This window comes from Ixodes scapularis, unplaced genomic scaffold (genome assembly GCF_016920785.2).
Source record: "Ixodes scapularis isolate PalLabHiFi unplaced genomic scaffold, ASM1692078v2 PGA_scaffold7__128_contigs__length_106722199, whole genome shotgun sequence".
NCBI lineage: Eukaryota > Metazoa > Arthropoda > Arachnida > Ixodida > Ixodidae > Ixodes > Ixodes scapularis.
In genome coordinates, this window is record NW_024609882.1 from 11,541,887 (window position 1) to 11,565,594 (window position 23,708).

Here is a 23,708-nt window from a genome sequence, read left to right on the forward strand (position 1 = left end):
CGCACCCATCTCGAGTATGCTTCCTTTAATCCCAGCAAATCATGGACAATATTGTGATGCGAACCAACATTGATATTCGAAATAGTGAGTGGCTATATCCTCCACAGGAATGCGCCTACTTCCTTTCACAAGAAGCTTCCGCCCCGGCGATGTTTTCGTTTGTTTCTACGCGGTATGCCTGTCCCGGTTGAGGGGCGTCCTCCACAAAAATCATGACGCTTTTAAATATTATAGTCCACGCGTGAACTTGTTGCAGCGACAGACACGAATAAGCGTGCTGCGCTTTCATCGTAAAACCATTTTAACTGGTTTAACACCTTCGCTTCTAAAAAAAAAAAGAAAAAGTCTCACTACAGATCATTGCTCTAACATGATGCATCTCGAAAACGGAGCGGCTATCTTTGCGCTGATGTTGTTTCCTTCTTCTTTTGCTGCAGCACCTAGCTGACACCTTTTGGTCAGTCTTTAATGTACAAAGATAAAGGCTGCCAACTTCTAGATGAATTGTACAAGTTCTCAAAATTTATTGTACTTTTAATGTTTAAGCTTTTGATTTTAATGACCCTCGTATAAATACGCTGTGAGCAACACGTCACAATGTTTCACACACTTTGTGTCATAGTTTCGCACGGAAGAGGTCACGCTTGTTGCCCGACTGTCTGTGCTGGAAGTCTTCATATTTTGAAAGGTATTCCGGCGCATTCATCGAAAAAGCGAAATCTTCAGTGCTTAATGTGACCGTTACCGGTAAACGTTTTTTGTTTGCGTAGTAACGCACTTATTACATTTTTTAATAAGTAACGAATAACGTACTTAAAATACTTATTTCGAGTAACAGGTACCTTAGATACATTAATTGCTACATTTTTTCCCCGAAACTTAAAAAAAGTTACACTTTAATTATTTTTATGTTTGTAGGCGCCAAGTAATTTGAAATTTGGCACTCATCCCACATACCCTCAAAATGTTCTTTTCGCCATGCAAACATTGCCATTTAAAAAAACAAAACAAAAAAACAATGCCCACACCCTTTGTCCAAGTGTAGAAAAGCGCAGCCGCCATCAATGGCGGACAGGGGAGATAGACGCCGTCCAAAAGCAACGCAAAAGTAACATGCGTCACATTTTATCGGCAAAGGCCACGCGTTTTTTTTTTAATTTTGAGGTTACGTTGGGCGGCAACGCATTACTTTTATTTGCGAGTAAAGAGTCACAAATTTCCGTACGTTTTTTTTTGTAACGCTTGGAACACTGGTTTCAAGTCACTGCCTTTGTTTTTTTTGTGTTTTTTCCTTTGTCATTGTTTTGTGTGCGTTGTTGCTGCATAGAGCCACTAGTGTGTGCATGATTATGACTCTACTTTTTTCTGCTTTGTACCTGTTTTTTTATTCCTATGACAGTGTTCCAATTGTTAAACTTTGTGCTGTTTTGTAGCCACATTAAAAAACAGAAATAAAATATTGTTATATAGTGGTTCCGAAGAGGCAGGAGCTTATGTTTGCGTTAACATTCTAAACCTATGACGTCATAGCAATGTTTATATCCAAGAGCCCTTATGTGAGCACGACCCCGATGAGCGGGAGCATTTTCCGGCTTGTTAGGGATGTGGAATCGATAGAGATGCCTCGGATAAAAAGAAATAAGCGAAAACAGGGGAAAATGAGGTTCCGAGATTGAAGGCGATGAGGCAACGCAGGTCGCAGACTCCCCAAGGTACACCGTGACACTGTAAGGCTCATTACTCAAAGTTAAATTTTTCTCTCTTCTACAATTTTCATTTTTGTTTCCCGCGACTCCTGCAGATCTTTGTTGCTTCCTCAATGGTGAGAAAGCAACAAAGAGGCCCACGAGCGCAAGAAAAGCGTGAATAATGGAAGTTGTTTGCAGAAGTTTAGTGATTTTGCGTGTCTCTTTACTCGTTCAATCTTCACTATTTGTCCAACAACTTGGAGCGTCTAACTTTTCGAGCTTTTCTTGAAGAGCAACTTGGGATGGGATGTGTTTATAAAATGTGGATTCGTCGGAATGTGTAGGTTCGATTTGCCGGCAAAATGAGCTAGGTACGATTGAATGCAGCAGGCCTGGATCTCTGCAAGGTTGACAATCGTCTACCATATACCTACATTCCTACTAAGCACGTTAGGTAAAAGCGGCTGTATGCAATTATATATAATGAACGTATTACGCCGATGTGATTATTAGAAGTGGATATTGAAAACAAAATATGACGTAGCCCTCTTTAACGCAAAAAAATGCACACCATCAATCGCAACTGGTATGTTGCATGAACAAAAACTGTAACAGATGTTTAAAGTGGAATGTGTAAGTATCTGCCTTATTCAAAAAAGAAATACTATAGTGGCTATACCCCCGTTTCTCGGGATCGTAGGAAATGGCTTTAATGTTCATGCTGATAACGCACCCAGTTTCTAAATACCAAAAACCCCAAATCTTTAGTTTTAGAGACAATGCCAAGATTAACGCATGCCGGCATGCAATTTAGCGCAAACTGTCAGAATTGAAATAGACGTGTGTCTCGCTAAACTATTATTGCAACAACAAAAAAAAAATTACCAGCGTAAGAAGCGCATAAAAATGACTCTAGGTAACCACTCGAATTGGAGAAAAGCTAAAAATTTACACACATGCGAGAACACAATTTTAGTATAACATGGAGTACAGAAAGCGTGACATATATATATATATATATATATATGAACGAATATGTGCAGATGAATGAACCGTACTTAATCCAATGAATCAAAGAATCAAAGTTTCCAGGAACCCGCCGAAAGCCAAAAATTGGCGGGTTCCTGGAAACTTTGATTCTTTGATTCATTGGATTAAGTACGGTTCATTCATCTGCACATATTCGTTCATATCCTCCTCGGAGACCACGTACGATGACGTAAAGTGCCCGTGCTGTATATATATATATATATATATATATATATATATATATATATATAACGGGCATGGTGGCGGGAGGCCGAAGGCGTGGTTATAAAACTGAGAAGAAAAAAACCTTTAGTGAAAAACAGCAACAACGGACGATTTAATCTTCGACGTTTCGGCCGGAGTCCGGCCTTCGTCAGGAAGCTTCCTGACGAAGGCCGGACTCCGGCCGAAACGTCGAAGATTAAATCGTCCGTTGTTGCTGTTTTCACGAAGGGTTTTTTCTTCTGAGTTTTATATATATATATATATATATATATATAACGGGCATGGTGGCGGGAGGCCGAAGGCGTGGGTATAAAACTGAGAAGAAAAAAACCCTTAGTGAAAAACAGCAACAACGGACGATTTAATCTTCGACGTTTCGGCCGGAGTCCGGCCTTCGTCAGCAAGAAGCATATATATATATATATATATATATATATATATATATATATATATATATATATATATATATATATATACATATATATATATATTTTTTTGACACATTTATACGTGCTTGATTGTTTTAAATTTACTTTTGAACTATTTTTTCCCTAGTGAAACACAATCATCGCATATTTAAACAGCGTGCGGTCTGTCGCTCTTCGAGTTGGTGCACTTTGTTTCATCATTTTAACATTTTTAAAGCTTTGTCTCGTTTGATATTTGAGGTACTAACCATTAATTTTTTTTTTCTTTCATGGTACTGATGGCGAATCAGTACCTCGACGAAACTAAAACTGAAATTATACTAGAGCGTGAACTGCAGAATGGCGGAAATAGAATCGCGCGGATATAGTTCGAGCAACCTTTGATTTTGTTTGGAAGGTTGGCATTTCCCTTGGCGAAGCTTTGGCACTTTAATATGTTCCGCCAATAGTGGGAAAGTGTTAAACTTTTCGCTATTGTTCCGGCATGGTGCTTGTTTGTGAAGACGGCAGGGGCGACTAAATAGCGGAGTGTCATAATCGGTATTCTTTCGTCCCCAAGTTCTCATTGGCGTAAAAGGAGGTTTAAACGGCCAGAACGATCCAAAACGCTAGCGGGCTGCACACGCCCGTTGTCAAGGGAGAGAGGGTTATCGCAGTACCACCTGCAAGGCCTGCACCTTGCCCTCTACTCTTCGGAAGTTGCTCCGCCTACCTTGCGTCAGCATTGTCGCCAGCACCTCGTGCAGCGGCAGACGGACGCGTCTGCCGCTTTGTCCATTGTCAAACTTAAACGTGCTTGCCACTTGAGGCGGGACCCACGAACAATGACGTCATACGCAGGCCTTGTCTTCCAAATGAATTACGGCCGGCGCACCGCAGTGCCAGCGTTGCAACGCCGCCGCGCCACACGCCGCCACGTCTCCTGCAAGAATGATCGGCGTTTCCCGCTACGCTTGGAAGATGAAATTGAGAGGCCATCGTGGTACTGTGCTCCGCAAGAGGAATATTGGCTGTTACACAGAACGGGTTATTGGGCTGGCACAGTCCCGCTGTTAACGCGCCATCATTGAAGGTGCCCTGAGGAGGTTTCTAAAATCGCCTAAATATGCCCATAACTCACTGCTGGCTCTAAGCCTCATCAAATGGCGGCTCGCAGCACGAAGCGCCTCGGCTCAGGTGATACAACTAACAAAGTCTAGTCCTTACACGCCTCGGTATGAAAGAGGAAAATCGATCCTAACCGTACATAAAGACGCTGCAAGCGCAAAGGGAATATAGTGTTACTGGGATTCGCGATAAGTTGTTTTTCCCACGAAACACACATACGTGAGGGCCTCTTTCCTATTTTCCGTATCGCCGTCGAGATGCCTAATGGATTTAGCTATATACGTACAGTATTGATATCCTATTGGTCGAACGCTAAGTCATTGCGGAAGATACAAGTACATCGCACGCAGAAGCCACCAAAAATAAGCACTCTGCCACATCATGATCACAAGTGTGAGGTGGCAGCTCCTGTCAGAGGAAGCGGGGACATTCCAAATAGCGTACATATCCGGTTTTCTGTGTGGTGTCGTCCGTCAATAGGCTTCCGTTGATCTATCTAACTGGCTTCTTAGGATACCCATCTCTATGAAAGGGAATACCAGCGCATTAGGCGCAAGGCGACAAGACAGCGACACTTAGCACAATTTGTTTTCGGTCGTTATGTGTGTGAGCAATGCCGACACAGACGGGGTCTTAGGTGGCAGCATTCATAGGTAATGTTAGCAAGACAACTTTAATCAAGAATGTCCATAGGGCAAGCTCGTCCGGCTCTTGCACGGAGGGTGCCGTGGGGCTTTAGAGGCGATGGTTGATTAGAAAGGTATAGTGAATAAACACAAAGTCGGAAGTGACGCGCCGAGCTTTGATTGGAGAACATGTAGTGGGTAAACACAGGGTCGCAAACAATGCGGTGAGCTTTAATTGAAGGACATTAGTGGGTAGACACAAAGTCGCAAGTGACGTGCTCAGCTCTGATTGGAGGACATGTAGTGGGTCGACACAAAGGCGGAAATGACGCGCCGAGTTTTGACTGGAGGTCACATAGTGGGTGGCAACACGAGGGTGCATGTTCGTTTACTCCTTGTGCAGTGGGTGCTGCGGCGTCAGGGCGCCAAGCCGCCGAGCTCAGTCGTCGTGTGCGAGCTGTAACAATGGTTCAGTTGTGATAAACATAATGGCGAATACGCGTTCCTCAATCGCTTCGCACTGGCAGTGTTGTGAAACAGTTGCCGTGGCGAATTGTGCGTTCAAACTTGTGTTACGCTTGAACCGATTGGTTTACAAAGCGCATACACCACCACGTCCGCTGCTTCATAATACTGCCAGTACGGAAGAGACGGCGATGCGCATCCACTTTAGTGTAAATGGCGACTGTACATTGGTATGTAAACTAACAACTACCAGACAAGCTACAACGAGGAGGAAACCAAAGTCGGGATGCCGTTTGCTACACACCGGAGATGATGAAGTTTGCCGGGGCGGAGCGTCGCCTCACACGTGCTCATTCTCTTTCAGGCTTCCCTGCCTCGTCATTTTGTATACTCAATGTTCGGAGTCCCTCAGTCATTCTGAGCGAAGAAATGCCTTTTGGTTGACTTGCTCGCCGAACGAACGGCCCGAGCGAGGTCCCTTGAAGAAAATGCTGCTTTTAAAAGACCTTTGACACGAGGAAGAATAAGGCCGAGGGCAGCCACGGCTTTCAGTACGAGGCATCGAGATTGCTTCGTCTCGTGTTCTGAGGGGGTCGTTTATGCTCTCCCTCTGACGTGTGTCAGGCGCTGCGTTGGCCAGACGGGCCGCTGTCTCGATGACAGGTTAAGAGAGCACCCTTACAGTGTCTCCACATCCGCGTCTAGTCATCTGGGCATTCATTGCCGCGACTGTGGTTGCCTACCCGACTTCCAACGGTGTGAGGTTGTTAAGCGTCATAGGGACCAGCTTACTCGGGAAAGTTTAGAGGCTGTTGAGATTGCGAGGTTGAGTGCAGCATGTGTAAGCAGTCCTTCTTGGCCCTATCAGGCAAAGAGATGAATTTTCTGGTTCCCTGACTTGCTTGTTTTTTAGCACTTACTCTGTACGGCTGTGTCATGGCGGATTTTTATTTTTTTTTAAATTTTTATAGAGGTATATATATTTTTATCATTTTTTTATCTTTATTGGTGGCGCATCACATAGGCTGAATTCTTTCTACTTTTTTGTTCGTGACACCGCAAATATATATTGCGATTTTACGTTCAATAAACTCAGTTGTAAGTCAGCGCTACGTCCGTGTCACTTCTTTGTCTGGTCCTCGTCTTTCCGCGCTGTTTTTAATTCCGAAGTATGTACCAACTCGCCCAAGCCTCAACTTAAGAGTAATAATAATATAATAATAATAATAATAATATATTTATTCAGACTTTGCGTCTAGGCTGAGGAAGCAAAAGGCGATCTAACGCCGCCTGACGAGGCTCCCCCAGCCCTACACATCACTCAGCAGCTCTTCTAGTCGGTAAACTTTTGGGAGTTGTAAGGTTAATTTCCAGAAAGAAAACAAATTACTGTTATGCTAAAGAGAAATTTATTCTAAGCCGATGTTTTCCTGGGCCTTAATTACGATGCAGGTTTGGTTCTTCACAACAAGTTCGGAACTTCCCCCTACAAACGCGAAAGGGCTGCCTTGCACTAAGACTACGTTAGCGGTGGAGCACGCTTTACAGGAGTTTCAGTCTAACACGAGAACTCTAAAATCAACGGCCTTGGGGCGGAGGGAGAATCTTGAAATAGTTGAAGAGAAACAACTCTAGTAACGGAGAAGGCAAACACGGCAGGGAGAACATTCAGTTGTCCCGCCTCCAGCGGGAGCTTTCTGCCTTCGATAAGGCTTCGGCACCTTGTGAGCGTGGAGCGTGCACGCGCAGTTCAAGTCCGACGAAATGCAAGTGCGCGTGCTGGGAGGCACCGGAAAGAGACGCCCCGGCCTTCTCAACCTGCCAGTCACTACACTAGCAAATTTAAGGGTCATTAATAGGATAGAAAACAAAACAAGTACGACGCGTCGGATAGCCCTACCTTCCCGCTGTGCAAGTTGAACGCAGAAAAAGCTCGGAACCTCGCAGTCGTAGAGTGGTCCCTTTCGACACATCATATGATCAGTTAGTCGTTTTATGCTTCGTGTATCTGACGCTAGTACTGATATCTTGTTTTGGCCTGGTTTTTAGCGAACAACGAAAGGGAAATAAGCGACTCAGAATATGTTGCCTCCAAGAAGTCGTTATAATGTAGGCTAGAGGTTCAAATGGAGCTAGTCGAACATTTACTTTTCGGTAATGCACTTCCGAGAGAGAAAGTGAGAGCATTTTCTCCTTGCGTTCAATTATAAGAGCAAATATCCCAAATAATTCTTACGTACTAGGTAGCTTGGAACATTTAGCAGTCAGGAAGATGAATTAAATGGTCAGTTACGGTGTTTTTTTTTTCAATTAATTGCATTCAAAACTGTGCTAAAACGGCTTCGTACTTGTATTGATGTGCACTGTTGGACACTGTTAGCGCGAACATAACGTCGGCGCTTTTTAGCATGGGGGATATACGTGCCAAACGAACGAAGAACATGTGGAAAACTAAGAAGGGAGGCAAGAACTAGGCAGTAACACTGAATCAGTAATTGCTTGTGCATGTACGATCAAAATAAATCGAAGGCCACTCGATATAGTCCGATTTTCATTAAATACCGCTTTATTGTTTGTGCTCTGCGAAGACGTTTGTTTTACGTTCAAGACATCGCCCGCACCTTCAAAACCTTTGAAGAAAGAGCCTCATAAGAGCTGCCCGGCATAGAAAATAATAAAGAGACACTTTTCATAGCCCACGTACTTTATGTTTTTACGTCTTCAATAGTTTTAATAACTCGTATAGATGTACGATGGGCTCATTTTCATATATATTACAGGGCTGGCATAGGAGCCATATATAAGCGCCGCCGGAGTGCTAACGAACCTTAAGCATACTCTACATTCCTTTCGATTTTTATTTTGCTTAGAATCATCGCTCGTGTTTACACACCTCCTATGAAACAGAGGCTTGACCCTTAAATATGGCGAAGTTTAACATTGTTCACTAGTAAAGAAGAATATGGAAACTAAGACACTCACACTTTTACAATGTTAATAGAGATACATACTATTGTGCACGTCGAAAATAACAAAAGTGTTTTATGTCATTTTCCGCCGAAGAGAAAAAGTGCACGCGCGTTTTCCTGTAGGAATGCACAGGAGCACTGCAAGAGTAGGCTGGTCGCTGCCTGCTTCATTTTGCCACCCGGAAGTCACATAGACACTAGCGCCAGTTGACCCTCTAGCGTACATTATAATAACTTTATGGTTGCCTCAAGAGTAAACTATTTCAAGATTTTATTTTACACATGCCATCTACTAGCCCCCTCAGTCGGTCTAACACTCTACTCCCGACCATCAGAAATTCGGTATTGCGGAATATAAAATGCATTTCAATCTCGTTACGCGCCATTTTGATTCGTTTTGTTTATTTATTTTGTCATATTAAAACATGTTTGGCATTTTTATTTATACTATGTTAGATCGATCGGGCATTTGTGTTTTAGATAAACCTGTTTCACCGTGCAGACGGCATAAATTTGCAAAGCAATACTGGTTCTTTAAAAAAAAAAAACGCGTTGACGCACACTCTTCTTATTGGAGACCTACCTTCAATCTGTTCCCTCCGCGTTTTTTTTTGTTTATCCTGGTATTAATCATATTTTTATTGACTTTAAATTGCCCTCATTCGGGAAATAATATGTCCCGAAATAGTTCATTATAAATAGGCGCCTTTCACGTCAACAAGCGACGTACAGAAAAACATCCACTTAGGTTCGTGATGTTGCCTTTTAAAATACCATAAAGAAAAAAAAAAAGAAACAACCTAAAAAATTAAGAATTTTCGTCTGGGCCTGTACGCAATCGCACTAAATATAGCACTTTTCTGTGCAATGTCCCAACCGGAACCCTTTTAATAATTAACATGGCACTCACGAATGCCAACAAGTAGTCTTCTACTCCCTGCGCGCATCTCTCAGGAACCCGTCGTACACTAGCTTTACTTATTTAATCTGTGGTTGACTAATATACAAAATGCAAGTAGCTCCAAACTGTAAGTCTTCTTCCACACTGTGTACGTTTGTATTTAGAGGTACATTTGCATCATTTATGCCATACCACAGAACCTTAAGTCTCGCAAATGTATGATGGAGTGGCTGTCGTTTTGTTCTTCATAGCTTTTGTATTTTTTTTTTTACTTTACGCTCTAATCCTTCGTACAGCAATATTGGTGCACTCCGGATATAGGTATGAACGAGTTTTATTGCTATTATTTTCTATGCGAATGCGCAGATTACTTACATAATAAATGCCGCCAAAGAGGATAGCACATTCTTGTTTTTCATGGTGAGATATCTTAAAAATGTGTTAGCATTTATTTAGGTCACCATCCCTCCCCCCTAAAAAAAGTCTGGTTGTTATATTAAAGCTTTTGCGCATGCGCAGGTGAGTGAATTACGCATAACGTGCCGTGCTTCTTTTTCTATTGTGCGCATGCGCGGGACGCGGGGGAGTGAGATACATGTACCGTTTCCTCCTCCTTATCCCGCGCATCCGCGTGTAGCGGAACGAGGAGCTCACTGGATGTGCCACAGGCTTGTCAATGCCGAGGACACTGAGAAGGTGATGGCTGAACAAAAGTGGTGACGGGTTGTGTAGGAGCATGCTCAACGTGCCAAAATACGCACGTGAAAAGAGAGCGACGTTTGGCTAGGCACGCAGAATTAGGTGCAGTTCACATTGCCATCTAATAAAAATGTGTGGACTTTTTATACTTCCTTACCCTTTATAGGGTTCACCGCGATTTATTCAGCGGAATATAGCCGTCATAAAAAAGAAGCAATACTACAGCATTCGATGTAGTGTGTGCATTGTGCGTATCCTTGTAGAATCTGAAGTTAGTCTGCTTTAACGGGCGAACTGCCCCTCACTTCTCGATGAGCAATTTAGCCAGTGCAAGTGAACCGCTAGCCTGAGGTCTTTAACATGCACCACGCAGTAGCGATACAGGACTGCACGCCTGTACGATGCTCAACAAGATAACAAGTAGGGGTGGGGAAATTGGAGGCAGTTTGCAATCAGGCACTGCTGATGCAGAGCCCAGTTTTTAACTGAAGTCATCAAATGTAGAATTACAGCTTCCGTTCATACGCATTTGAACGCCAGAAGGAAAAAAATCAAGTGAAACAAAGAATGCGGCAGAGCTTGCCTGGTTCGGGAGGTGTCTTCAAAGTTTAATTGTTGTTGATGTCCCTGGTTTAGCTCCTTTCCTTCTGGGTTCTAAACACAAACAGCGCTACATTCGAGGATTATTAGAATAAGTAGACAAGACGAGGAATGAAAGTAATTACTCGTTGGTTGTTATACAGTGAGAGGTTAATCTGCCAGAAGCATGGCGACATTGTAACCCACTCTAGATGAAAAAGTTAGCCAGTGAAGCACAACTGCTAGCTTGGGATCTTTTACGTGCATCACGCTGTAATTATACTCGGCCGTATGCCAGTAAGCTGGACGGGACGAGCACCAACTAACAACTGACGTTTTAACGCACAAGAACAAAAAGGCCCGGCGAAACCATGAGTGGTATGGTGCTAACGAGGGTGCCGTTCTTAATGCTACATGTTTTGCCGCTACCGACTATATGCCTGATCCGGCCGATGGCGGCTGCGTTTCTGTCTGCTCATCTTGGCGCCGAAGAACATGACGCCGCCTCAGTGCTCGCACCGCAAAGCTCGAAGAAGCACTCAGTGGCGTTCAATTTGACATTCCTGCTTTCGAATTTACAACTCATAAGAAGTGCTTAGGTGTCCTCGGAATTTCTTTTTTCTTCGACACAGTCACGGGCACGTTTTTTGACGATAATATTTCAGACCTGGTTTGTCAACTGTACGCTTCCGAATCACTGACTCTTAAAATGTGTCGTACCTGTACTCAAGAAAGGAGACTCATTATTGCTAACAAACTATCGTTCCATTTCTCTCACATGCACCCGTTGCAAACTCATAAAACATACCGTTTTAAACATTTTTTTTCTATTTTAGAAGAAAACAACATTTTGTTCTCCTTCCAACATGATTTTCGAGAGGGGATTTTCATCGCAACTCAGCTTTTATCGACGATCCATGACTTCGCTGCTAGTCTCCATAAATCTGGTCAGGTAGACGTTATATCTTGAATTTCAGTAAAGCCTTTGACAAGGTCCCTCATAGGAAATTAGTATTTAAATTAGAAAATGTTGATGTTCCGATTCTCGTTGTTGAAATGATTAAATCATACCTACAAGGGCGTAAATGATTCGTTGATAATGGTGGGAAAGTTTCAAATTGGTTGCGTGTTCCTTCGGGTGTACCCCAGGGCAGCATTCTGGGGCCCTCGCTTGTTCCAATATATATTAATGACATTTTGTCAGTCATCGATGAAAGTGTAAGCATTATGCTTTTTGCGGATGATTGTGTTCTGTTCAAATATATAACAAGCTCATCTGACCAGTAAGCATTAAACTCTTCACTTTCAAAAATGTCAGATTGGTGTGCCGAATGGCAAATGAAATATATTTAAAAAAAATGTTTCATTACGGATTACCAACAAAAAAACTTCCACTTGAGTTTATTTACGATGTCTGTAGCTCCGCTGCGCGCAGTTTCGGAGTACAAGTATCTAGGACTGACGATTTCTAAATCTTTCTCGTGGGATACACCCATCAATAACATCTGCTCATCCGCATTTCGTAATTTTGGATTCCTCAGGTTCAAACTAATGAAAACACAATCTAGTGTCAGTCATTTTAGCTTATAACACTTTTGTGAGATCGAAACTTGAATACACCAGCCTTGTCTTCACTAAACAGAACATTTCGGAGCTGGAAATGGTTCAAAGGCTCGCGGTCAGATTCACGTATGGAAACTTTAAAATATGAGACTCACTCCCCATCGCACACAATGAAAACGAATGGCATAGGCACGCTTGAGCTGCGTAGGAAGCTGTCCAATCTAAAATATTTATTGCTTAGGTTACGAAACAATGTACGGTTTGGGACACACGATCATCTCATTCCGTTATTGCCATGACCTACGAGGCACCATAATCAACATCCATTAACACCAATCTTTCCACGCACTAATCGTTTTAAATTTCCGTTCTTTTCCCGCAACATCTCAAAATGGAGCTCTCTACCTTCTAGCGTTTTTGAGGGTGCCGATTTTTGTGATGCGATTGATATTCATTTATCTTAGACGTGCTTACGTTTAGAGCGCAGCTCTTTGGTGCCTGTTTCCGCCTTGAGCGGCGTCGCCCTCTGCGTAATTGCACGTTGCATTATGGGACGTTTCTCCATATGAGCGTCACACGTGACGTCACGAGTGACGCCACGCGGTGCCTCGCGTCAAACGTCACGAGGGTGACGAGTGACGTCACCTTTGTGACGTCACCGTCGTGACGTCACACGGCGCCTAAAATTGGCGGGAAACGTTTTCTGTAAATTTAGCGGGCAATTTTTTTGCTAAATACAGAAGGGAAATTTCTCCGACAATTTTTTCCTCTAAATTTAGCGGGGAAAGTTTTTCGCTAAATTTTGCGGGAAAATTTTCCCGCTTAATTTAGCGGGTAATTTTTCCACAATTTCCCGGTATGTTCCCCTTCGTTCCCTTCCCTCGTTCTCCTCAAGAGCTGCGCCGTGATTTTGCATTAAAGAGAATTGTAGATGTCTCATTTTTTTCCGTATAAAATAACTTTCATGCTAGAGTTTTGCACGTCACTCTCCTGTATTGCATAAATTGATGTATGCCTCGACTATGTATATTCATCTGTTCTATTTTCGGTTTCAAACGTGCTTCCTTGTATTTTACTTCTTATTATTTCCACTCCTGCTTGGGCCAGTATCTGGCCTGCAGTATGTTCTATACAAAAGGAAAAAGAGGAAAAAGAAAAATGTAGGGAGAAGATTTAGAATGAAGCAAACGAGAAAGAGGACAAAGGAGCTATGAATTTGGAAGAAGAATTATTATAAATATATATAAGGTAAAATATATGTTACTAATCTTTATGTAAAAAACGCTTAAAAAATATGGCAAACAAAACGATCAAAAAAAAAAAAAGATTGATTGTGTCAGGGGCACTGACAAATGCGTCTCCTTTGCTCAGAATCATAATTTTACGCGTTTCTGAAAAAAAGTAACCGATTACAATTACAACTACTTTATTGAAAACTGTAACAAATTATAGTAATGATTTACTGCATCACAAAAGTTTTAGCCCAATGAACTGCGCCACTTAGTATAGTATAAAATAGACATTATCTATAAAACACAACTTGAAAAAAAAAAATATCGGCCTGACTTTGAATCGCAGACTCAGGACACCCTCGGCACCATGTCTCCCGTCGAATCGTCTCGGCACGCTGGAAGGAGGCCCGTCGTGGCGACGTACGGCGAGTCTGGCCGCACCGCGACCAGCGCGGTGGTCTTGAGCCGGAGCCTGCTAGTGCTGCTCGTCCTGGCTGCACTGCTGTGCTGCAGCGCAGCCGAACCCCAGCCGCAGGGAGGCGACTGGAACGCGCTGTCAGGCATGTGGGGCAAGAGGGCCAGCGACTGGAATCGCCTCTCCGGCATGTGGGGCAAGCGAGCGGGTGCCTACGGACCCTACCAGGTTGGTCCTGCCCCGGCGGTGTTCCCTTTTCCTTCTTTTTTTCGGGTTGCTGTTGGGACGGACTTTTATTTAGCTCACACGCATGGTGACTACAGATTGTCGTTTCGAGCGTCCCGCCGAGAGATGGCGCTAGCGGACTGGGCAATAATTAAAATATAAAAGCCTTAAACGTAACGTTTTGTGCGTTAGATAGACGTTAACTGTGGTGGTTAAAAATACCAGCTAGGGTGCGCCAGCCACCACCTGATTCAAAAGTTCAGCCATATGCATTCAGTCACCAATCGATCCATATATCCATTAGTCGAACCCATCCATTCATGACTTGGTGACTTTGACGGCTTCGTATTTAAATAACGTATTGCGTATTCATCGTGTTTTGTGTATTTTCGCACCAATTACGAGTGATAATTGGCAAAACTAGTTACACCATATGAACGCAAGGGTTTCGTACGAGGTAGGTCTTTGTACGTAGCTAGCGTTATTTCTTGTTGTGGCATGTCGATAACATTTCCGCTTTTCGCAAACGAGGAATCTGTAAAAAAAAAAAAAAGCCTTGAGTAAAGTGGTTGGTTTTAACTTTGCTGACAGCTTTATTAGCAAGCGATCAAACCTATGAGCGCCGATAATACTTAAGTGCACTGATCCGTTTTTTTTCTTGAGCTGCCGCAGAAAGTTGTCCTTAATTTTAAACTTATAGCGTCGAAAGCTGGTTGTGAATTGATGTGGTTTGGCTCTAAATAAGTGAAAAAAATTTAAAATGTTCATAATAAATACTAAAGCTTGTTACCGATTGGGGCTGGATGGTTTATTGATTTCGAGGAGTCAGGTTTGCGATAGTTACATTAGAGTGTACGTAAGTAATTACTTTGTGCCATCCATTTTGTATTGACTCGGTCATTCCAGTGGTTCAGATATTAGCAAAGTTGCTGGGCGTATGCGGTGAAAATCTAGCGGGTAATATAAACAGGGAAACACATTTACTTAAATTATCAACAGATATACTTATGTTACTTTGTCTCTGGCGTAAACAAAACTCCTAGAATGTTTTTGAGACGTGGGAACAAAATCCGGCGGTATCCACTAGTTTTATTTCGGCAATATATTCACGTAGAGAGCTTAAACAATAAAAAAACATATCAAGGCTCTACGCATTAAATTTCTCAAGTAAAATAAATATCTTCTTATGACTGAATTGACACTTGACATAACAAGACTAAAATGAACTGCACGAAACAACATCAAACTTATTGCACAGTTTGCCGTTGAGACAACTTTGCGACTTGCAAGTACTCGAGCTGTGGGTTAATGTCTACAAGCGGAACGGAAAGGAAGAAATAAATTGTAGAAATGAATAAAAGAGACTTTGACCCACGAATTTCGTAAAAGGTTTTCAGTAAATATAAGGGGACCGTGCCACATACAAACAGCTATTCGTGTTCACTGCCAAATCAAAATTAGGGTTCTTTTACGACCCGGAGCACCATTGATTTTTTTCAAACCCCTTAAAACCTAGCCGGTTGATGACTCTCAAGTAAAACAGCAACAAATAGCTAGCAAAACTTCTTTTTAATAAGTCTGCGAAAGATGTTTGCTGTTCGTCGCTGTGGTGGGACCAGGCAACCAATTGCGCCACAGGAGCCGACGTACCTTGTTGTCGGACGTGGCGATCCTTGCGGTTGGTGGTATAAGTTCCGACAGAAGGTTTGAGTGAACGCGAGTGTCCCGTTCGTCGCGGAGTTTAACTCCCGCCATATGGAGCTTCCGTGAACTGTCATGCCGGAGAGCGACGTGCCACGAAACCGGGGTCTGCCGTATCCGCCTCTGATGCTGCGACACCGCCAGGATCGCTGCAGGCAACAGCATGAATATTCTATGACGTCATCAGGCGAGGAAACACATTTAAGGACGCGTTAAACACAGCAGTCACAGAGACGCTCCAAGGGTTCAATTTTGGTCAAAGTGAGAGCGAAAGCATTCACGACTGTTTATTGGACGTGGCTCTACAGCTTGAGTGTAGTCAACCAATGAGACACTAGCTGCGTTCGATTACCTCGCACCTTCCGCACCGACGTGGAAAAGTATCGGGTAGTGTACTTCCGGTATGTGTATTAAGATGCGACCGGAAGTACACCGTCCTACATTTTTTTTTTCGCCGGTACAGGAGGTACGAATGAATCGAACGCAGCTATTATGGATCCCTTCGCAAGTTCGCGATCGGGCAATATTCTGTTGAGAGCGTCTACCAACATACAAATAGCGAGAAAGATATCGCTGTTCCTGATGTGCATGTTCTTATTACTCCTTCATCCACCCGTTGATGTCAGCATGTGTACGGCAAAAGAGCAATTTGAGATACGCAAATGAAGCGCGGATTGTCAATGGCTTCCAACGTAAAATACCAGAAGATCACAGTTTCAGCCTGCGTCCGACCTCACTTCGCCGCTGCTCTCGGTTCGCTGAAAACAATGAACTTTTTTTCGTGTCTGTTAGCAAATGACGTACGGTGTTTTGTTGTTTTATTTTCGGCCACCATTGACGCTTCGTAGCAGACGAAACGTCTATGAACGCTGTCTTCGCCCGCTCGGCAAGAGTCCAATTAGATCTGTCTCTGACCATTGTGGTGACAAACATTGGAGCCCAGGCACCATATCCGATCCATTTCTCCGTGTTGGTCGAGTGTTGAACGTGGTACGGCGCACGCCGCAGGCGCTGCTTCTGCGCGCCGAGGAGTCGAACGACGGCGCTGGCCACGGCATCAGCGCCCGGGCAGCTCCTCCCGGATCACCCCGGGAGAACCACTGGAACGATCTGAGCGGATACTGGGGCTAAAGGAAGCGCGCGGCTTCGACACACACCGACGCCCGGTAAGTGACGGCGCGCTGTCTACAATAGACTACGTTCTGCGTTTACTTAGGCCTGTTCTAAGCACTGTCCGGTTCAAATAAAAAAACTAATTCTGAACTTAATTTAATATAAATAGACAAATAAATAGCTAGGGGTCCTATTGGAGTTGACATTATTTGGTAGAAAAGTATATACACACGACTTAAGACGTAACGAAAACAGAAATAGGACCACATAAAAAGACCTTTTCTATAACTATTAAAGATGACTGTTTACTAAGAACTTTGAAGTGGACACTAACACACTGCGAATACGGTACAAGAAACTGGTGTAAAACGTATCAAGAACCACAGCTAAAACTACTTATACACAATGATGTGTTTGTGATAAAACGCAGATACATTTTGTCTCTTGTTATAAAATAAATAGGAATGTTTTGTTCCGTTATGCTTTTTTTTTATTAGAATCAAGTTGCTTTGAAGAAAAGATGATGCGATGATCGCAGATCCCGGTTTGTGCGACAATGGGTACCATACCCTAATTTATCGGAACTTGCGTTGATCAAACATTTATTTTAATTCATATCCACCGTGCAAACGGAAGCTTTAAAACGCCCCACCACAATTTTAATTTAAAATTTGGAATTAAAAAAAACTCAATATTATGATAATAAATAAATAAATAAATAAATAAATAAATAAATACTAAATGAATAAATAAATAAAAAGAGCTTCGACTGCGGCTAAACCACTGTCGAAGGCACTTGCACATATGAACAAAGGCATATGCCGCTAAAATGAAAATTTGCGGTACGACAGAAAGACGAGAAAAGATGAAACCCAAAACGATCGGTGGTTGAGCCGTCGACATTCGCGTTTACAAGATGGCTACCCTCCCGATGATGGCACCGCGGCGCTGACTCTGGAGCGTCAACCGACCCCGTCCTCAACACCCCGAAGAAACGCATACTTAAAAAAAAAAAAAAAGTACCCTATTCTTCTCTGGACTAGCACAGGTGCCCTCTCCACACATTTTTGCATATAGACGCTGCCATCTACTCTGTAGCGCTGAAGATGCCGATGCAGTAGCTTGCGTTATTTGCTGCGTCTATTGACAACTCGGTCGGCGTTTCCCGAATCTTTAGAAATACGTGTTTGAATGTGCGATCCAATCGTCTTTCGGTGTCTCTATAATAGCATGGCGCGATGACTTATGATGTCGAACCATAATAGCAAGGAATGTTTTCAGACAACATTATTTTTCTTTAAAGTCGTCTTTAATGCCTTCGAGAATCCGCAAAGAGTGAGGCACCCGGATCACATAAAGTAAACGTACATATTTTCTTGCTATCTCCGCAATTAGAAAACGTTAGTAGTTGAATGGCTCTTGTTTTGATGCTTTCTCGACTAACGCCTGTTAAGGTGCCACCAAACCTTTTTTTCTAAATTTTTTTAGGTGTAGTTCGTGATGTTAATAATACATAAGACACGAGTTTTGTTTCAAGTTTCATTTGCTAGCCGTTACAAGCGATATCGAATAAAATCGAACAACTTAAAAGCTGGGCTGTATGCAGGAAATAAGTGGCGAACAAGCGACGAATTCTACCTGCCGGCGTTCGCTTTTCGCGCGGTGTCACGACCAGGGTGTCGAACCGGAACCGAACCGAACCGAAAACCGGAACAGAACTGTTATTTTTAGCCGAACCGGAACTGAACCGAACCGAAATCTTCGCCGCCATCTTGGAACTGAACCGGAACTGAGCCGGAAAAAAAATATAACGGTAACCGGTTCAAAACGGTTCACGGTATTTTTTTTGTTAGTATTACAAATTTATTATTTGGGAATAAAAAATTGGCACGTGTATTCCTCTACGTATTGATCAAATCGTCATATACAGAATTGCAATGTATAATAAATCCTGTTTTTTTGCGGCGCTTTCTTATTGGCACTATGACTAGCCATGTGTCACATCGTCACGTGACGTCATGATGTTAAGACATGCTGTCAAGTAATGTCACATCACGTGACCCCGTGACGTCACGTGACTCACCGCGTTAAGTCGATTCAAATTGAGAAGGTCGCTAGATCTATTAACGTTGTTGATACCGTGACGTCACATGACATCACAACTTCGCACTGAGAGTCACGTGACACCATGATGTACTCGATTGTCACGATCCCGAGTCGAATGCCCTGGTTCATGACAACCAGTATCGCCAAACATTCGGGTAACGGCTCGTGTTCAACTCAAAAATTATTATGGGCCCGAGTCCCACAAGAGCTAGAAACAGAAACAAACGAAAGCGACAAGCCTCAGACACATGCAGCATGTTCGCGATGGTACCTTTATACGGCTTTGAGTTGTTCGGTGCTCGCGAAGTTTGCACGAGTGTTTACAAGCCTACAAATGGTACCATCGTGCGAAGGATACTCGTGTTTTGGCATAGCCTTCTTTATTCTACAAAGCCTGTCATATCGCGAAATTCTCTGGTTTAAGGCTAGCCGCTGTCGTTTGTTTCCGTTTGTCGCTTTAGTGGGGCTCGGGCCCCATTATAGCCGAACTAAAACTATACCTGAAGATTAGCCCATGCTCTCTGCTTTGCCAACCCTGCGTAGGACTATGATAAACATTGACGGTGCATATATTAGGATCAGATCACGTGGCTGATAGTTCTAATTGCGAGTTGAGGAGGGAAAGCTGTTTCATTTCTTTCTTTTGACTGCGTCTGCCATTTCGCGGAGGGGCAAACTAATGGATGCTTTTGCAAGTTATAAACGTCAGCGATTACAACTTAGCGGTATTTATTGAACTTAAGGTAAAAAAAAAAATGCTGCACGACCCATTTTACATGTATGCACACCATTGAGGCTCCCAAACGATGATATACGGCAGCCTAATGAAATGTTGCAGCACATGACTGATAAAGAACAGAGTCGTGAAGTAAGGTCCCAAAACAAGTGTACGTAAAACCTAAGATAACATTAGCCTCCCGAGGTAGCATCTCGCGACGTTTCGAGCTGAGGCAAGCTGATGCCCAAAAGCGATTTATATTAGGATTCTAAAAATCTTCATTTGCCCTGCGCGGAATCTATGTTTAATTAGGAATATCATTTTATGCATTTCTATGCATCTCTTTTTGCAGTAAAGCGTTGTGTAAGGGATTATTTAGAAAAAATTGCGTGTCATCTCCTTATTTCTGCACATTTCGTGTATTTGCCTTCAGATATATCATGTGACCACAGTGTTTTTTGCATACCCTGCAACCCAGTATTTTACACTGCAAAACAGCTAACGAAAGCACGTTTCCGAAGACTTAACAGCTGGTGTATTTTCGAGTATCGTCCTTCCGTCTCGGCCTCAGGCGGTTATGTGAAATTCATAAAGTCCAATTTATCGATGATAATAAAAATATACTTAATTCCTGTCTGAAGATTTGGCAGCATAAATAGAAGATCGTCACCTCAAAGATATATAAGTAAATGAACCTTTAAATCATCTGAAAGATGTTCTGCAAATCTTTTCCGGCGCTTTTATCCTCAATAGACACGTTATAGGTGATTTGGAAAAAAAGCTTTAAATAATGTTTTTTTTTTAAATTGAAGCTAATTTAAATAACTATATGTGTTCCTCACACATATATAACTTCTCAAATATATAGAAGTTTATTATTGCGTTTTTTATGTGTTTTTATTATCGCCTTTTTTTACTGGAACGAATGGTGGAACTATGACGATTGCACACTTAAACTCTCAGAAAGTGTCGAATTAATTAGCTTCCGAATTGAGTAGATCATGAAATTCCACTTTGTTCTATTTAACAAAAATCATCAATTAGCGAGGGTGATGCTTATTTGCAAATTAAATTGACCGGCATTTTGTCAAGAGCAAACCTCAAGAACCAGGCTATGCCAGTTTATCCAATATAAGAAAATGTTCACATGGGTAAGCACTTTTTTAGGTCAGATTCGATCTCAGTACGAAGGTGCTCATAGGTTAGCGCGAATAATTTCAGCCACTCCTTTTCGCATGATTCGTCGCCCGCATCATGCTGCTGTGAGCAAACAATGCTAGTTAGAAAAACAAGCATTGCGATTGTCGCTTAGTGTTTCTGTAAAATATAGACTGGAAGGACTTGTCCCCTGACTTTCGTGACATCTTGAAAATTATATTGCCTTGAGTTCAGTCGTCTCGTCATCATATATATATTGTGAAACGTATTCCAAAAAACACATTTTATGGTGTATATGGCGACGAACTGCCCATTTCATGATTTTATTCACTGTAATGAATTCCTTAGTTCAAGGGCAAAACCACGAATCAACATCTAACTGCGATACAAAGTTGTACCAATCACGGGTATTTCAGGCAACCTACTTCACTTCGCGAAAACATTTCGATTCAGGTACAATGTATGTGACTCTGGCAAACAAAGGAATGTTGAGTCGTATATACACGACGTTTTGTATGTTAATGTAGATTTTCCTTTCTTGTTGTGTAGGTATAAATAACAGAATTTTATAATTTTTGTACCTGAAAACAAAACGGGATTGAACAAACGATAAAAAAAGAAGAAATCTATATACTGTAAACGACTTATTTTTCGTGGGCTCAATATTTCGCGATTTAGGTCAAAGCTGAAGTTTCGGAATAATTCGCGGGTTGTAATTTTCTCGACGCGGTGGAATCTCAATATAAATTTCGATCTGTTTACATTTTACCGAAATGTTTCGCGGGACCCATTTTTCGCGGATTGTAGGCGATTCGCGAAATTCTCAAAAATAAGTCCTCGCAAAAATCAGATCGTTTACAGCAGTTAGTTTCACGGCCTAAATAGTGCATATGACAGAACAAAGCGGAAAATATATTATCAATTTAGCGGTTCAAACCGGTTCGAACCGGTTCGAACCGGTTTGAACCGTTATTTTTTACGCCCCGGAACTGAACCGGAACTGAACCAAAAGCCGTGAACCCGAACCCGAACCGAACCGATAAAAATATCGGTTCGACACTCTGGTCACGACAGTGCTTCTGACGTTGCACGCAAGGCGAACGTGCTGTCGGAAATAAGTTGGTCGGTTGTTCGCCGCATGTTCGCTTCATAGAGAACAGCCTTTAACATTCTCAAGTAGTCGCCATAGCAAGCTGCCAGGTGTTCTTTCGCGGGCTGGTGTTGTCAGTGTTCATCGCAGCTACGCGTCCGGCTTGGCAGTGCCCGCAGCACAGTCGGCGAGTGAACTAATCACCACAACGAACAAAAAGAGCTCGGCGTGCGAAGATAACTTTTTATTTTGTTATATATATTTTTACAACATTTTTTTTTATGTGCTTAGAGACAATTCGAGGCCTTTAGAAAAGAAACGTACTTTTTCAATGCAAAATAAAGTTTTCAGCATTATCGTGTCCCACACTGTGCCCTCTTGGTCAATGCCATATCACAGACTTAATTTGTACGTGCTAGCTATTTTTTTTTTTGTCTCATCGTTTGACGACTGTTTTTTGTAAAAAGCTTAAGTGATTGGTTTTCTTTGTGCTCTCTGGGAAAGGCGGACACACGGACTGCCCCGTTTTTATTCGGAATACGCATGCGCTTGCTTACAAAATTTCAAGTGATTTTCAGTCGAGTTTTAACGTCAAACGAGTTCAGCCGACGTGCTAAAGATAATATTTCTTGTTTTATTAACGTCTCTTTCTTCCTCCGTGTTCTTACGGCTTTATCCCTGTGGCAAAAAAAAAAAAAAAGAATGCCGCACAACATAATTTTATTTTCTTAGGAAAAGAGGGGGCACCGTATTGAAAAATAGCTCACCTGAAAAAAAAAAAAAAACTTCGGTTGTATTTCGGTTGAAGAAAATCATCCCCCTTTTTTTATAAGCGATTCGATTTTATTTTTATTGTAGCTGGGTTATCGTACCAAGAAATGTAAAAAAAAAAGAAGTCTTAACTTTAGAGAAATTGTTTTGTGGGCGTCACCAGTAATTGTGTCAGTCCCAGCTGTGCTGCTCTCAAAAAGACGAGCCAAGTTCACCGAGTTCAAAATCTAAGGTAAGCTCCGAAAGACGCGCCTTCGGACGGTTGCCCATTTATACTTTAAAAATACAGGTGACCTCGTCGGAAGTTCGTTTTATGTCAATGTTTGTCTTTATTTTTGTTTTTTCAAAGGAGCACTTCAAGAATGGGACGGTAACTTACAGTGTCTTTTTTTATTTTTTTTTTCTCAGCGGCCTTGTCTTAGCCGTATAGCAGGGCGGGTTTTATTTTACAACCTCTCGTTTGTTTGTGTTGACCACGTTCACTTTGCGTAATCTGGGGTTTACAGCCTTTTAATGTGTTTTTGTGTTCTTTTCCATGACGTTAATCTGAGTTGCTCTACAACCCGGGTCCCTACAAAAGTGTCGACGAGGAACGCGGTACTTCACTATAATCTTGGGAACTCTCTCGAAAATTGTTTAGACATCCAACCTTTAGTTTATTATTACGACTGCCCTTGATTCTGAGATTTTATCGGGCATTCTATTGCAGTCAAGAAGAATAAGGTTAACTGGTCTAAGGTATATTGATGCAGTTTGAAGAAACTCAATGCCCCAGTCGCCGCCGGCCGTATGCGCTACGAGTCCAATTCAAGCGCCCAAGCTTGAAAGAATAGGCTCTTCGCCTTTCTGCGTCATATATCAATAAAGCAGGATGTGATGGGTTTTTACTATCTAAATGTT

The 23,708-nt window shown here is 42.4% G+C and overlaps 1 protein-coding gene across 1 annotated transcript in view; it reads left to right on the forward strand.

Annotated features, from left to right (window-relative positions):
* Positions 1–17,018, forward strand: part of LOC8052052 — a 42,239-nt gene extending 25,221 nt beyond the window's left edge. Inside the window, exons 2-3 of the mRNA XM_042286354.1 lie at positions 13,858–14,154; positions 16,861–17,018. Of these exons, the coding sequence (XP_042142288.1) occupies positions 13,879–14,154; positions 16,861–16,983 (399 nt within the window). The 5' untranslated portion in view covers positions 13,858–13,878 and the 3' untranslated portion in view covers positions 16,984–17,018. The remainder of the gene's footprint in view (positions 1–13,857; positions 14,155–16,860) is intronic.
* The last annotated feature ends 6,690 nt before the right edge of the window (positions 17,019–23,708 follow it).